This window comes from Ursus arctos, unplaced genomic scaffold (assembly GCF_023065955.2).
Source record: "Ursus arctos isolate Adak ecotype North America unplaced genomic scaffold, UrsArc2.0 scaffold_26, whole genome shotgun sequence".
NCBI lineage: Eukaryota > Metazoa > Chordata > Mammalia > Carnivora > Ursidae > Ursus > Ursus arctos.
Window position 1 is genome coordinate 39,347,736 of NW_026622941.1, and position 16,071 is coordinate 39,363,806.

At 43.9% G+C, this 16,071-nt stretch overlaps 2 protein-coding genes across 3 annotated transcripts in view; one reads left to right on the top strand and one right to left on the bottom strand.

Annotated features, from left to right (window-relative positions):
* CCNT1 (cyclin T1) overlaps positions 1–6,506 on the bottom strand; it is a 61,032-nt gene extending 54,526 nt beyond the window's left edge. Inside the window, exon 1 of the mRNA XM_026501992.4 lies at positions 5,388–6,506. The gene's annotated coding sequence lies outside the window, so the exon portion shown is untranslated. The remainder of the gene's footprint in view (positions 1–5,387) is intronic.
* Positions 1–16,066, top strand: part of SPMIP11 (sperm microtubule inner protein 11) — a 35,132-nt gene extending 19,066 nt beyond the window's left edge. For both annotated transcript variants that reach the window (XM_026501993.4, XM_026501994.4), the window contains exons 2-4: positions 12,495–12,617; positions 14,908–15,052; positions 15,498–16,066. In XM_026501993.4, coding sequence (XP_026357778.1) covers positions 12,495–12,617; positions 14,908–15,052; positions 15,498–15,546 — 317 coding nt within the window. In that variant the 3' untranslated portion in view covers positions 15,547–16,066. The remainder of the gene's footprint in view (positions 1–12,494; positions 12,618–14,907; positions 15,053–15,497) is intronic.
* The last annotated feature ends 5 nt before the right edge of the window (positions 16,067–16,071 follow it).

Here is a 16,071-nt window from a genome sequence, read left to right on the forward strand (position 1 = left end):
GCTAAATAAATCTTAAAAAAAAAAAAAAGTATAGGGGCGCCTGGGTGGCACAGTCTTTAAGCATCTGCCTTCGGCTCAGGGCGTGATCCCAGCGTTCTGGGATCGAGCCCCACATCAGGGTCCTCCGCTGGAAGCCTGCTTCTTCCTCTCCCACTCCCCCTGCTTGTGTTCTCTCTCTCGCTGGCTGTCTCTGTCAAATAAATAAATAAAATCTTAAAAAAATAATAAAAATAATAAAAAAATAAAAAATAAAAAAAAGTATAAACCCATATTAAATCAATGATCACAAGAGAAAAACTTACTAAACAGTTGCTTGGAAAAAAAGCGGTGTGTGCAATTTTCATAGGGAATTTTTTCAAAATTTTGAGACATAATGTTAGGACATAATTCCATTTTTAAAAGCACAAAAAGTGAAAATAATTCTGTAATACTAACACAAAACTGATACAATAACATAAAACATACTATAGAATATAGCACAAAAGAGGAACCCATGGACCAATGTAAGTATAAATGGACAAATGGACAAATCCCACTATCAGATCAAATTCAAGAATATATTAAAGATAATCATCTCCCATCAAGTAGGACTTATCCCAGGAATACAATGACTTAATATTGGAAGAGATTAATATAATACATAATACCTATGTCAAATTAAAAGATATGTACAACTATCTCACTAGAAACTAGAAAGGCATTTGGGTTTTTCAGGTTTTTTTAGAGAGCACACAAGCTGTGGGCTGGGGCGGGGTGGGGGGGGGCAAGGGACCTAAGCCAAAATCAAGAGTCAGACACTCAACAGACTGAGTCATTCAGGCACCCCTGCACTTGCTATTTAAAAAAAAAAAACAAACACTTTGTAGGGACGCCTGGGTGGCTCAGTCTGTTGAGCGTCTGCCTTCAGCTCAGATTATGATCTCAGGGTCCTGGGATCAGTTGGGCATCGGGCTCCTTGCTCAGCAGAGAAGCCTGCTTCTCTCTCTGCTTGCCACTCCCCCTGCCTGTGCTCTCTCTCTTTCTCTCCCTCTCCCTCTGACAAATAAATAAATAAAATCTTTTTAAAAAAACCACACACACTTTGTAAATTAAGAATGAAATTACAATAAAGACCTCCCACTTCACATCATACATAAAAATAAATTGCAGATGGATTAAAGAGATAAATATATAAAACAACTCTAAAAATATTAGAAGAAAACAGTATTTTTACAATCTTAGGGTGGTTTTGGAAAACTTTTTTCATAGGACATAAAACCAGGAAACCTAAGAAGTTTGACAATTTGTACTAAATAAGAAGTTGTAAATTGCGTAACAAAAGACATTATATACATGAGGATATGTATGTATATATGTATTCATATATACACACATCTATATATGGCTAATATTTTCTCTCAGTCTCTTTCTTGCCTTTTAACTTTATAATTCATATGCATAATAATATTCAGAATATATAAAGACCTCCCAAGTAAGGCACCAATCCAGACTCCCCTCTCATCCAACATCAAACATTTATTTATTAGGTAGGACCTGACTATGCCAAGTACTGTGTTAAGCACTGGAAGTACAACAGTGACTATCAGACAATAAATAATAAACAAGATTCACAGATGATAACAAGTGCTGGGAAGGAAATAGGGGAGGGTAATGCAATAGATTAGAAGTTATAAACTGTTGACCAAAGGGCCAGACTCAGCCTGCAGTGTTCTGTTCTTAAAAATTTGGACAAACATTTAAAAATTAGGAGATTTTATGTAAAACCCACATGTCTGACATCTTAAAAAAAAATTAGAACTGGTCACACTGGCCTTAAATTCCCGCATAACCACAAACAGAGCAAAATAGCAGCTGCCCCTTTAGATGGGACAGGTTTCTTACTGAGTTTGCTTTACTCATAAACATTATCTGCCTGGCTCTTACAGGCAACTGAGTTGCAGATCCCAAAATGGAGAGTAACTAGGAAAGGCCCACTTAAAACAGAGTAATCCAGAAGGTGATGTTTGAGCTACACCCTGAAGAATGAGAATAACCCAGCCATGCATAGAGCTGAGGCTACAGCTTTATCTTCATAGCAAATTTTAAAATCTAGATGCAATTCAAGGCCAAAACTGTAGCAAAGCACCTGCAACCCGCACTTTGATCAGAGACTGCCTTCACTGCATCCCAGCCAGAAGCCTGGAACCCATCTCCCACTTCTGAAAAGCCATTTTAATCATGTACGCCCTGAAGTATCTATGCACTCTGCCCATTGTTCGTGACCTCATAACAAAAGGAAACTTAGAACAATATTTCTGGTACTACTACCCTTTCCACAAAGACATTCAGGCAATGTGGTTGCCCTCTGCCAAGTTTGGCTTCAACCATGTCATTCAGACTTCTACCTAAAATTCTATTCAATAGTAACTATATTGTATTTCTAGCATTTCCTTGAAGCCTTTTGAGCTGCCCCAGAGCTGAAGTCTAGGAGCACATGGCCAAGGTCTGGGGCACATAGACTGTAGGAGCTCAGTATAAGGCTATGAAACTTCAGGAAGTTGGAGTGTTGAGCTCCAGGGAAACCTATCGAGAGAAAGATGCATGTATTTGGCTCTCCACCTAGGACATTTAGTCTTCTTAGAATAATTAGTACCAAAACCACAAATCTCAGGTGGGCACTCGGGACGATCCTATTATATTTCTCTGGTCACTCTCCTACTCCTCAAGGCAATTATTTCACATCTCTCCTTGAGTCTCTAAAACCCACTCTCCCAATCTCACTCTGAGCTAATAACTTCCTTGCGCCTTTTTTCGCTAAGAAAATAGAAGCAATCAGAAGAGACTTTCCATCATCACATCTAACATTCCACTGCATCCATAACTTCCCTCTGGCACAGTGAGTAAAATGACTCCATTGGTGCACTGGATCTGATCCCTTCTCACCTATTCAAGAATTTTGCTCCTGAAATTATCCCCCTCTCCCTCAGTTGTTCCTCCTCCTAAAGCATTTCCATCAGTATACAAATGTGCTGTGACCTTTTCTATGGGGGGGGAGGGAGGGAGGGAGGGAGGAAGGAAGGACCCCCCCCACCTTCAAACTATTGTTCCCATTTCTTTCTCCATTCTCTCCCCCTTCCCAACCCGATTATACCACAACTTCTAGAAAGAGGAGTTTGCACTCATCAAGTAGAGAAAAACAACCGTGCTGATAGGCCTCACTAATGATCACTAAATTTAGATGGGCCTTTATGGCTGCCCGGAAGTCAGACATTTCCTTGTTCCATGCACTCTTGCACTCTCCTGGAGGCCTCCTCATACGTTCTCTTTCCTCAGACCTCCAACGTCCCCAATTCTCATTTTCAGGTAATGACTTGCTTTTTTTCTTTTCTTTTTTAAGATTTTTATTTATTTGAGAGAGTGAGCCAGAGAGAGAGCACCACCAAGAGGGGCAGAGGGAGTGGGAGAAGCAGACTCTTCGCTGAGCAGGGCCACACTGGGCTCCATCCCGGGACTCCCGGGTCATGACCTGAGCCCAAAGCAGACACTTAACCAACTGAGTCACCCAGGTGCCCCAGCTTGCTTTCTACTTCATAGTTTTCATTGTGAAAACAGAAGCAATTAGAAGATTATTTCTATAACCTCTCACAAACCACATCTATCCATCTATCTGCATCTGTGTTCACATGTCTTATCAAATGAATGAATGGTCCACACACCTATTAAGAACAACCCCTCCACCGGTGCATCAGATCCCATCTTTTTGCCTATTCAAGGACACTGTTACTCCAATATTGTTTGTACTCTCTTGCATCAATTTTTCCATCTCTGACCATTCCTATCTGCATACATGGATGCTACAATTTCTTTCAGCTTAGACAAAGCCCTACATTTCCTATTTCTCTGCCCCCTATACAGAAAAATTCCTCAAAAGACAAAGTTGTCCCATTTCTTCTCCTCGCAGTCTCTTGAACTCATGCCAGTCAGGCCCTTGTCCCAATCACTCCACTGAAACTACTTATATCTAGTCACCAATGCTCATATCCACTTACCATGTTGCTAAGCTCTTAGCTCTTATCTTGTTCAGCAGATCAACAGAAAAGTCCGACAGAGCTCAGATTGTTCTGACTCCAGCTACTGCTGAGGTAGCTTGCAATATGTGGTTAGCTAGGGAGGTTTTGGCCTGTGGACCACCATCATGGGGAACTTGCCTCCTACATTTCTATTTCGAGCTGGTTTGGGAAATTAACAAGGAGGGGGCAGGAAGAGTATGGGTAAAATACAGTATTCTATTTGGCTCCTAGCAAGCCCACATCCCCCTTGCTTGCCCCGTCTTCCTAATCCCAAATGCTACATCCATTAATTCAAGGAACCCACGGTTCCTAACTCTGCTCACCCTTAGTTCCACAATTCAAACAGTCTTGCAGGACTCTGATTTGTAATCCACACTTGTCTTTAGAATGATTCCCTGGCTGATTTCACCTTGTCAACACATTCACTCGAGTGGCTTCAAGGCACTTCAGCCTGTTCCCTATGCTCAAATTAGCCACAATCTTAACCTTACCCTTCAGCTAGGGCTTTAACAGCAACCATAAAAATGAACCTATTAATTTTAACACTTTTTCATTCTTAACACTCTAACTATAATGATATTTTTAAGTCATTCACAATTTTTCTTTGAAGAAAGATAGGGTTTTTTCCTTCCTAGTAGGTGTGAGTATATTAACATTCTACTCAAAGGGGCCCACTCAAGCTTTCCTTATTATCATCATAATGAAAACTCATAGAGGTGAGTCAACACATGTAACTAAATATTCTGCAAGTCTCTGCCTCCTCCCTCTCTTTTCCTTCTGCTAAAGAACCAAAATAGAAAAACCAAAGAGGGAAACAGAGTGTGGAGAGCATACTTCAGTCTGTCCTTGACTTCAAAAACTCAGTTTTATCAGGTACCCAAAGTTGTTAAGATTCAGGGGGCTAACACACTAAGCAAATTCAGAGTGCCTCAGTTTCTTTGCCTGTAAATGGAGATGATAATGCCTTATAGATTTGTTGTGGAGATAAAGTGAAATTATGTATGTAATACACTTATGACCTAGCACATAAAACCGTACAATAGATAATTGCAGGAAAAGTTATAAACCATAACATATAAGTTACCATATACATGTGGAATATATATATACCTTTCCTATGACTGAAGTATCATTGTCCACTTCTCAAGACATACTTGCCAGGATAGGATACCTGGAAAGCAGTATTTTTAACTATTAAGTTTCCTTGAGAAGCAAAAAATACTGGCTGACTTCAGAGGATTTTTCACCCAGTTACAGCTATCCACAGAAGAGCACCCATGACCAGTGAACAGAACTCACATGTCCACCAATCATAGATTCCTGCCCTCCCAGACTCACCTTTCCTGATCATAATACTGATGGCCCCTGCAGGTTCAGTCCAGCTTCCAGAGTTTGTTCACCTTATACCCTGGTCTCTTGAATGTCTAAGCTTTCTTCTGTGTCCTCCCCTGGGGAACTTGGCCCTATATCTGTCCTTTCCGTGCAGATTCTGTCTCTCCACCTGCTTTGAACTCTGCTTTCCTATCTAAGCTTCATATCTGGACAGTCCTCTTAGTCCAGATTGTCGTGGTCTTCATTTCAGACAAATTAACTCTTAAATTTGGCCCTTTGCTGAGACAATTCCCTTGCCCTGTTATATGAAAACCCTAGGGGAGGCTAAGCCTCATCATAACACAAATCTATACTCAGGACATTTCCCACTGATAAGAGTCTCAGAAGCAAGTTGATGGGGGTGGTAGTAGGAAAAGATTATGCTTGTTTCTGTCTTGAGACTAATGACCTTTCCCTGCCAGACGCTTTAGCAACTGCCCTCTAGCCAGACACAATGACGTCCACGCTCTACACAGCTTCCTCTACTGCTGCTTTTATCATTCTTCTTCCCAGAGGAATTCACGGGGTCCTCAGAGTTGCTCTTCCAGTTCAAAATGAATCTCTTCAAAGGAAGACTAAGTTTCAAATATATGGTAATGTGGTAAAAGTAGAGCATGTCTCACTTGGGTTCTCATTTTCTGGATCCTGTCAGAAGATATAATAGATGGTTTTCTCCACCGTGGCTGGAATGTTTCTTGCTCAATCTTTTAGGTCTTCTGATCTCTCCAAACGGCCCGTTCGGTGACCCACCTGTTAGGAAACAGCTGGGGATGCCATTCTTAGGCTCCAGCAGAGGGCACTGTAGTTCTGGCTTTTCAAACAGGAGCACGAATGGCACAATTCAGCCAAGAATGAACTGGCCAAAGCCTCCAAGCCCCTCTGCCTTTCCAAAAGGATAAACCTACAGAAGTTATAGAAATGTATCTTGGGCCGCCTGGGTGGCTCAGTCGGTTAAGCGTCTGCCTTTGGCTCAGGTCATGATCCCAGGGTCCTAGTGTAGAGCCCTGCATCAGGCTCCCTGCTCAGTGGGGAGCCTGCTGCTCCCTCTCCCACTCCTCCTGCTTGTGCTCTCTCTGTCAAATAAATAAAATCTTAAAAAAAAAAAAAAGTATCTTGGGGCGCCTGGGTGGCTCAGTCATTTAAGTGTCTGCCTTCGGCTCAGGGCGTGATCCCGGCGTTCTGGGATCGAGCCCTGCATCAGGCTCCTCTGCTGGGAGCCTGCTTCTTCCTCTGCCACTCCCCCTGCTTGTGTTCGCTCTCTGGCTGGCTATCTCTGTCTCTGTCAAATAAATACATAAAATATTAAAAAAAAAAAAAGAATCTTGAAAACAACCCATATGTCTTGTAGCTGCTACAGACCATCATCCCCTATCTGCCTGAAACTATAGGAGAAAAGATACTCAATCTACTCATAGCTTCAATCTGCCAAAGTCTAAGGAGTAGGCACCTCCAAGACGGGTGACTATGTCTGTAGAGCAGCAGAGAGGCCACTTTTTCTATGGAGACTCCACCTTTCCCCACTGGTTTTCCCCACTGGGAATGGTCCAGTCTACTGCAGAGTGGCCCACTGGGTTCAGCGCTCTCTGTTGCCCCAGTGCTGGAATAGGAAATGATACTCCACATTTCAGTGGAGTTCAAGGAGGCAGGGATCTGCCTCTGGAACAAGGTAATGGATATCATGTGCCCCACCCAACTCAAGCCTGCTTCCAGGGTGAGCAGACACCTTTGACAGGACCCCCATTGAGCTGTACACAAGAGATTCCAGCAGGAGGCTAGTTCTATCAGTTTATGTTTTCTCATAGTCCTTTGTCTTGCCTGGAAGCCCTGATTAGATGATTTCAAGAACAGGTTAGTGTGGTAGTTAAGACCGTAGGCTCTGGAGCCAAACAGCTTGAGTTAAATTCATGCCTCTGTCATATGCTAGTTTAGTGAACTTGGGCAAATTACTAAACTTCTCTGGGACTCTGTTTCCCTATTTGTAAAATAAGATGATAATAGTACCTACCTTTTATAGTTGTGCTGAGTGCATTCACCGAGTATTAGCTTGGTTTGTCGTTATCATCTCTGGAAGATCCATGCAGCCTCTTTTACACCAGCAGTCTGCAGCCAACACTAAGTTCTCTGTTATCCCATGCCCCACCTACACCCCCTGTGTTCAGAATCCTCAGCAAGTGCACCACTTCCAGGAGGTATTTTGGGACATGGAGGCAAAGGAACCGCCCCCATATGTGAAATGTGCCCCAGTTCCCCGGGCTCATGCTCCCATCCACTTTCTCCCAATGCACTGACAATGTCCTTGTGTCAGGGAAGACAATAAATGCAAGATAGCCTTCCAAACACATTTCAGCTAATTTCACTCTATGTTATTGCTTCAACCAACTTCAAGGGATTAATGGCCAGCATCTAATAGGAAATCTTAGCTAAGAGTCATTTTTCTTATGTACAATACCACATTTTCTCTCAAACTGATCTTGTGTGAATTTCTAATCAGGGTGGTATTCCCCTGCTTGCAGCACCACCAATTTGCAAGGAATGTGTGTTAGATAGTCTCACCATTATGTACTAAGTATTTGGAACAGTCAGGCAAGTATCCTAACCTAGAAGTCAGAATTCGGGAGCCATTGAGGTAAACCCATTCTAAAAATTCTTCAACCTGAAAACACTGGGGCCTGTCAATCCCACTTACAACTAGAAGCAATAGCCACAGTAGTGGATAAGGAAGATTTTGTGACCACCCCAGTGGTCCTAGGAAGCCTGTAGTATTGAAAAATCTGCAACATTAATTTGAGTAAGTGGAAGATCCACCCAAGTACTTTTGCACCACCCCAATGTCCTTCATAGAACATTCAAAGTATTAGATGTGGTCTTATGGCAACTCCCAATTTATGACCCAGTTCTAGAAGAAACGGTCAGGGCCCTTCATATCTACTTGCCACCAAAAACTATATAGAGCATAGTATTAGCTGGGTGGATGAAGAGCACCTGTTACACTACGCACAGAATGCCGAGTTCATCTACTTGCACAGTGTAGTTTGCTTACAAAGAGCTCACTGCCTGCCTCTACCCAGAACATACCCATTCAGAGTAGCTGTGGCATGATTTTTACCTATAGCTCATCGCCCTTCACCCCAAGTGGCTTCCAAAACTTGGCAGCTGGGGGAAACTATGGGTTACCAAAAATATCTTCTAGCTTGCCAAAAATCAATCCAAAGAGAATGCCAAGTGGTGCTTGACTCAGGAGGAAGGCATCCAAATGGGTGATAGATATTGTCCAACACACCTCCAAGTACACAGTAACTATTTATATGGGAAGCTGGGAGCCTACTACTTAAAAACAGATAATAGAGAACTTCACCTGGCTGTACCCTTACAGACATCAGTCTGAGGCCTCAGGACCAGACAAAGAGCTCGTACAATTACCTGCACCCAGACCAGTAATTACTCACAGACAAGGTCCCATTGCCCACTAGGAATATGCTCTTACTCTTTCTCCTCAGAACACATCGACTTGGCCACAGACTTCTGGCACCCCAACCTTGCCCAAAGTCAAATGACCAAAGTCAAAGGACACTGCTTCCAGGAACTGGCCCCTCATTGCTGTAACCTGTGATGAAGTACAAATCAGCCCCCGAGTCAGTTCAGGCTTCCAGAACTGTATTCTGTCACCTGTCCAAATCTTCAACTGTCAAAGGAGGGGTTTCAAACAGTGCTCCACTCTGGCAGGATCATTCTCAAAGAATGTGAAAGGAGATTTCCACTGGAGTGCAAAAGGGGGGAAGGAGGGACAGAAATGAGTGAGTGGGGTCAAGCCTGAATTATAGGGAAAAGCAGGAGCTGGGGAAATACTCCAGAAGAGAAGTGGCATCCCCATTCTCCACCAGCAGTGAGTCTGTGATCGCCACAATTTCCGGAGAATGGCAAACTTTGATCCAGCTCCCGACAAGCTCAGGATTCTGAGATGCAAGTCAAACCTAGCCTACTTAAGCAGAACATGAACTTATCAAAAGAAATATTGGTGAGATAACGTCAAACTGAACAACTCTGCACAGCAAAGGAAACAATCAACAAAATGAAAAGGGAGCCTACAGAATGGGAGAAAATAGTTGCAAACCATATATTTGATAAAGGACTAATACCCAAAATTCATGAGAAACTCCTATAACTCAAAAGAAAAAAAACTGATTAAAAATTGGCATAAGGTCTGAGTAGACATTTCTCCAAAGAAGATACGTATGACCAACAGGTATATTAAAATATGCTCAGGATGCCTGGGTGGCTCAGTCGGCGAAGCGTCTGCCTTCGGCTCAGGTCATGATCCCAGGGTCTGGGATGGAGTCCTGCCTCGGGCTTCTTGCTCATCGGGGAGCCTGCTTCTCCCTCTCCCTGCTGCTCCCCCTGCTTGTGCTCTCTCTCTGACAAATAAATAAATAAAATCTTTATTTTAAAAATGCTCAACATAACTAATCTTCAGGGAAATTAAAACCACAATGAGATACCACCTCACATCTGTAAAAGTGGCTGTTATAAAAAAAAAAAAAAAAGATAACATGTTAGGGAGGATGTGGAGAAAAGGGGGAACCTTTGTATGGGAACGTACACTGGTGCAGCCACTATGGAAAACAGTGCGGAGGGTCCTCAAAAAAGTCAAAGTAAATCCTATTTTCAAATCCAAAGGAATTGAAATTATGATCTCAAAGAGAAATCTGCACTTCCATGTTCATTGCAGCATTATTCACAGTAGCCAAGACATGGAAGCAGCATAAATGTCTATCATTGCACAAATGGATAAATATGGTATACACACACACACACACACACACACACACACACACACACACCAGAATATTATTCAGCCTTAAAATTAGGGAGTCCTGCCATTTGCAACAACATGATGAACCCGGAAGACATGCTAGGTGAGATAAGCCAGACAAGGAAAGACAAATACTATATCACCATTGATATGAAGAATCTAAAGTAATCAAACTTGTAGAAGCAGAGAATAGAATGGTGGTTGCCAGAGGTTCGGGGAGGAAGAAATGGAGGGCAGTAGTCAAAGGGTACAAAGTCTCAGTTATGTAAGATGAGTAATCCTAGCGATCTACTATACCTCATGGAACCTGTAGTTAATACTGTATTATATACTTAAAATTTTCCTAAGAGCATATGTTCTTATCACAAAATAAATAAGAACAATAAAGAGGGTGGGAGGAAATTTTTGGAGGGGACGGATGTTTATGACCTAGATTGTGGTGAATGGTTTCACAGGTGTATACTTACCTACAAACTCATTAAGTCGTACATATTACATACGTACAACTACTTGTATGTCAATTTTACAATAAAGTCGTTTTTTAAAAAAAGAGTATTGGGAAGTACATAAAAGCTGTAAACGGAACAGAGAGGCAAGTTTGGTGGACAATAACCAGAATCATGCTGCAGACCTGGTTGGGCATAGACGCTGCTGTGTTCAGTACTGTGGCAGGACCCCAAGGACCCTGGGCTCTGAATGTGCTGCTAGAAAGAAAATGCAGCTTCACTGCGCAACTTCCCATTAGTAGAAAAAGACTCTACATAGCCCTTGCTTCTTTGCAACCTCCCTCTTTGGATTCCAAATCTGAAGCAGGTGTGTTTGGCCTAGCCAAAACTCTGCCCATGCCCTAGCTGCAAGAAAGCCTGGCATCTTAGTCCAGAATGCCATAGACTGGGTAGCTTAGAAACAACAGAAATTTACTTCTCACAGTTCTGGAGGCTGGAAGGCTGACATCGGTGAGCCAGTGTGGTCCAGTGAGGGCCTCTTTCAAGTTGTAGTCTTCTCATTGTGCCCTCATGGGGTAGAAGGGGAGAGGGAGCTCTCTGAGGCCTCTTTTATAAGGGCACTAATTCCATTCATAAGGGCTCTACCCTCATGACTTAATCACCCCCTAAATGCCCCACCTCCAAATACTATCACCTTGGGAATTGAGTTTTCAACATATGAATTTAGGGGGAACACAAACATTCAGACCTGAGTAAGGAAGCTCTGGTCTTTTCAGCCTCCAGAGTGAGATTCCAGTTTTGCTTTGGAGGGGATCCCCAAATCCCCATGAGAATGCTAGGTCTAGGGGCGCCTGGGTGGCTCAGTTAGTTAAGCATTTGCCTTCGGCTCAGGTCATGATCCCAGGGTTCTGGGATCAAGCCCTGCATTGGGCTCCCTACTCAGTGGGGAGTCTGCTTCTTCCTCTCCCTCTGCTCCTCCCCCCATTCATTCTGTCTCTCTCAAATAAATAAAATCTTGAAGAAGGAGGAGGAGGAGGAGGTGGAGGAGGAGGGGCAGGAGAAGAAGGAAGAAAGGAGGAAGAGGAGGAAGAAGGAAGAAGGAAGAAAGGAGGAAGAGGAGGAAGAAGGAAGAAGAAGGAAGAAGAAGGAGGAGGAGGAGGAGGAGGAGGAGAAGAAAATAATAATAATGCTGCTAGGTCTACACTTCCTTACTCTACCCTACCTTACCTTACCCTACTCAAACTACTTTTCCAGCCCCTTCCCTGCCCCTCTCCACTTTACTTCACACTAATCAGGCTCCAAATCAATAGCAAGCTGAAACCTCTCTAATGCTCCTATCTTCTGCACACTTGCTATCCTCCTGCCTGAAATGCTCTTCCTGATACCACTACGTCCCATGGACTCACTCCTCCGTATCCTCCAAGACTTAGCTCAAACATAAATTCTCCTATTAGACCAATTAAAGTTCTGCAAATATGCCAGTTCCAGGAAATGAGTGTCCATCCAGATAAAGGACCTTTTTCACCTGCACTAACCCTAAGTATCTGTCAATATCCTGATTCCAGTAGGAGGCCTCTCAAAACCCAAGAGTCAGAGAGGAGCAAGAGAATGGTGAGGGAGGTCTCATGATCACTGGGTCTTCCCTCCCTCTCTCCCTCCTGACACAGGCATTGTAATTTGACATCTGAGATCCTAAGATCAGATTTGAGCAGCTAGGAGAGATCCCTGCCGTGTGCCTGGTTGGCATGGAGACTAGAGACTCAGAAAATCAAAGAGCCCCATTTGCTAATACTCATAACAAGTCTGCTCTTGTTTCAGACCAGAAGGAACTGGCACCCACTAGGCTTCCCCCTATTATCTCAGAAGATGGGAATTATTCCGTGCACCAGAATAGCCACACACGGTACCACGAAGCTGTAAAGAAGGTGTTGTTAAAGACATGTAAGTATCGAGCCTGGGTGGCTCAGTCAGTTAAGCTTCTGCCTTTGGCTCAGGTCATGATGTGGGGCTTCTGGGATCCAGCCCCGGTCTGGCTCCCTGCTCAGGGGGAAGCCTGCTTCTCCCTCTCCCTCTGCCCCCCAACCACCTCGTGCACTCTAGTGGGCTCACACGCTCGTACTCTCTATCTCTCTCAAATAAATAAAATCTTAAAAAAAAAAATAAAGACATGAAAGTATCTTGGAGTGGGCACCATGCTAGGGGCAGAATAGATATGCCTGAGTTTGTAAAGAGTGGTTGGGCTGTGATGGGGCATGGTAGGGCAGGGGGAAAAAAACAGCCAAGAAGAGAGACTTGAGAAAAGGAGGGTGAAAGTAGACTTGAATGGTGGAGTGAGCAAGATAAAACAAAAATTGAATCAGACTTGGAAGTGGAAGCTCCATATTAGTCATAGTTCTGCCTCTTTTAAGTGTCTTACTTTGAGTAGCCACATATCTTCTATTAATCTGCTTTCTCATTCATTAAGAAAAAGAAAAGAAAATGCCTGCTCTGCCAATCTTACAGAATTGTTGTGAGGATCACAACAAAATGAGGCAATTTAGGATAGTACTTTGCATATTATGTGCTGTGCCTGTGAGGAGTGGTAGACCAAACACTGGCTTTGGAATTTGAATGGAGTTTAAACTCCAAACAAATTGTGTGACCTTGGGCAAGTTCCTTTAAACACTTAACCTCTCTGAACCATCTGAAAATGGGAATCATACTCTAGCATTGCTGTGAAAGTTAGAGAAAATGCACATTTATTTTTTTTAAGATTTTATTTATTTGAGAGAGAGCGAGCGAGCACAAGAGGAAGGAGGAGGGTCAGAGGGAGAAGCAGACTCCCCAGCAAGCAGGGAGCCTGACGTGGGGCTCGATCCTGGGTCTCCAGGATCATAACCTGAGCTGACGGCAGACGCCCAACCAACTGAGCCACGGAGGCACCCTAAGAAAACGTACATTTAAAAAAGCATCTAGGACAAACAACTGATACATGCGAGAACTTCTAGGAATCTTCGGGGAGTTCTGCTATGCAAAGAAAGCCAGTTCCCAAAAGATCGCATACTGTATGATGCCATTTGTAGAACATTCATAAAATGACAAAATTATAGAAATGAAGAACACCAATAGGGGCTAGGAGGACACGGCTATAAAAGGGCAACTCCTGAGGCGCCTGGGTGGCTCAGTTCGTTAAGCGTCTGCCTTCAGCTCAGGTCACGATCCCGGGGTCCTGGGATCGACCCCTGCATCGGGCTCCCCACTCAGCGGGAAGCCTGCTTCTCCCTCTCCTTCTGCCTGCTGCTCCCCCTACTTGTGCTCTGTCAAATAAATAAATATTTTTAAAAGGGGGGCAACTCCCTGACCCTATTAGGGGAAATCGGGTAAAGCGTACGTACACAGGATCTATGTGTATCATTTCTTACAACTATGTGTGAATCCAAAATTACTCAAAATTAAAGTTTAATTTAAAAACTAAGATGCTTTCAGAAATGTAAAAAGACATAGGGATGGAGTGTCTAAGAGTTGCACCTAATAGCAAATTCTTTTTAAGAGCTTATAACCAATCAATAGGGAAACTAAGTCAAAAATGAACCATCTACTCAATGGTATATTACAGATTTTAGGCTATAATTCTAAGTTTAAAGAATATACGAATTTTATACAATGGTATAGTTAGATTTATCCACATCAAGAATAAAAACACACGCAAAAAAAGACTAGGTAAGTCTGATTGATACTATTTCAAAATCTTACGAACACCTGATACATTTAGAACAGGATAGGCACTTGATAAATGAACCTACCAGCAGTATCTAAATGCAAGGTGGTATCATTGCTTAGTTTCAGAGAATTCCCTGGAATGAGCAAAGGAAGGAATTTTTTCAGAGAAGGGGGAAAGTAAAGAGGACGATTAAGCCTGGGGGGTGGGGGTACAGGAAGCCAGTAGAGTAGACCCATCTTGCACATTTCCCAAGTGGGTTGACCAGCTGTTCTCCACCATCTTAGCACTTCGGGAAAGCACTCTTGGAGATGGGCTTAGTAGTAGCAGGAAGAACCAAGACGGATTCAACTGACCATGAAGGGTGTGAGAGGCCGGGATCTGGAAGTGAAGCTGGGTGTGGTGGCCAGATTCCCAGGACTTCTCAGCACCTGGTCAGGCCCAGTTGCTAGGTTGGGCTTGTGCTGCCTTGAGGCACAAAAGGGAGAAAGAACTTGAAGATACTGGACAACCTGCCCTTCCCCAACCATTCAGTCCCCAATCAGGTCTTCAGAGTCCCCTTGACTGATGCTCAGAACTTCAGCTTCTGGCGGTCCCACGATCCAGGAGTGCGCCCAGAGGAAACCATGCCATGGATCCGAAGCCCCCGCCACTGCCTCATCAAAAGCCCAATGACCAGGTTAGGCTGGGATGGGTGGGGCTGAGGAGACTAAGAGAAGTACACCCTCCCTTCCCTTAAACCCTTAGAGACTGTTTCATCTCTTCTCAGGGAATAGAAGGCAAAGTTTGGGTCTTACCAGGGATAGCCCCAGAATCTGGCATTCAAAGGAGTTAGAGTTGTTTGTACCTTTGTGTTTCGCCTCATGGCTATGACTTCTGGGGCAAGCTCAAGACAAGTGTCTATCGCTTTCCTAGGGAGTCCAGGGAGGCTTCCGCCCCCTTCACTGCTGCCTCCCGCCTCCCACCCTCCAACCACCATTCATTGGCAGTAGCCATACTTCCTCATTACTGCCCCTGCCCCTTCTGCCCTGAGGCAGTCTTGGGAGATGTTTAAGGACACCACCACACATACACCAGCCTGGCCTGGGCCTGGCCAAATCTGAGACCCTCCCTCTCTTTTCCAGGTTCATGGATCACTCTGTTCTTTGTGACAGAAACTTCAGTCTGTATTGAGCAGGATGTTTGCAGAAGGGCAAGATGGACTGCGGAAGCAGGGCAAAGAAAGAGAAAGCGGGAGAAGGTGTCCTGGTTCCACTGACTAATGGGAGGAAGGGCACAAAAGCAGAGTAAACAGATTGGACTAGAAGTCACTTGTGTGCACTGGAAGCGGGGCGGAGGGAAATTATTCCAATGCCTGAATTCCTGTGAGATCAGATGTATGGGGGTCAGAATTTGGTGTTTGGTTTGGGAGGGGCCAGGGTACAGAAAAGACCACCAAGGGTGTCTTGACCTCATGAATGGCAGGTGTCAGAGTAACAAGTCTGGGAAGACACACACTGGTCCTCACGATGCTGAAGGGCCTAGAGTAGTCATGCTCTCTGAAGACTTCAGCTTCACTTTGGCAGCGATAAAACTGGAGGAAGCCCTCTAACCACAGGGGAAAGAGGCTCACAGAGCCCTCTGGCAGGAGGCTGCCTCCTGTACCCAGCTCTGCCATTTCTGACCCAACCCAGGGCCCAGAACACCTTCAGAAAGCTA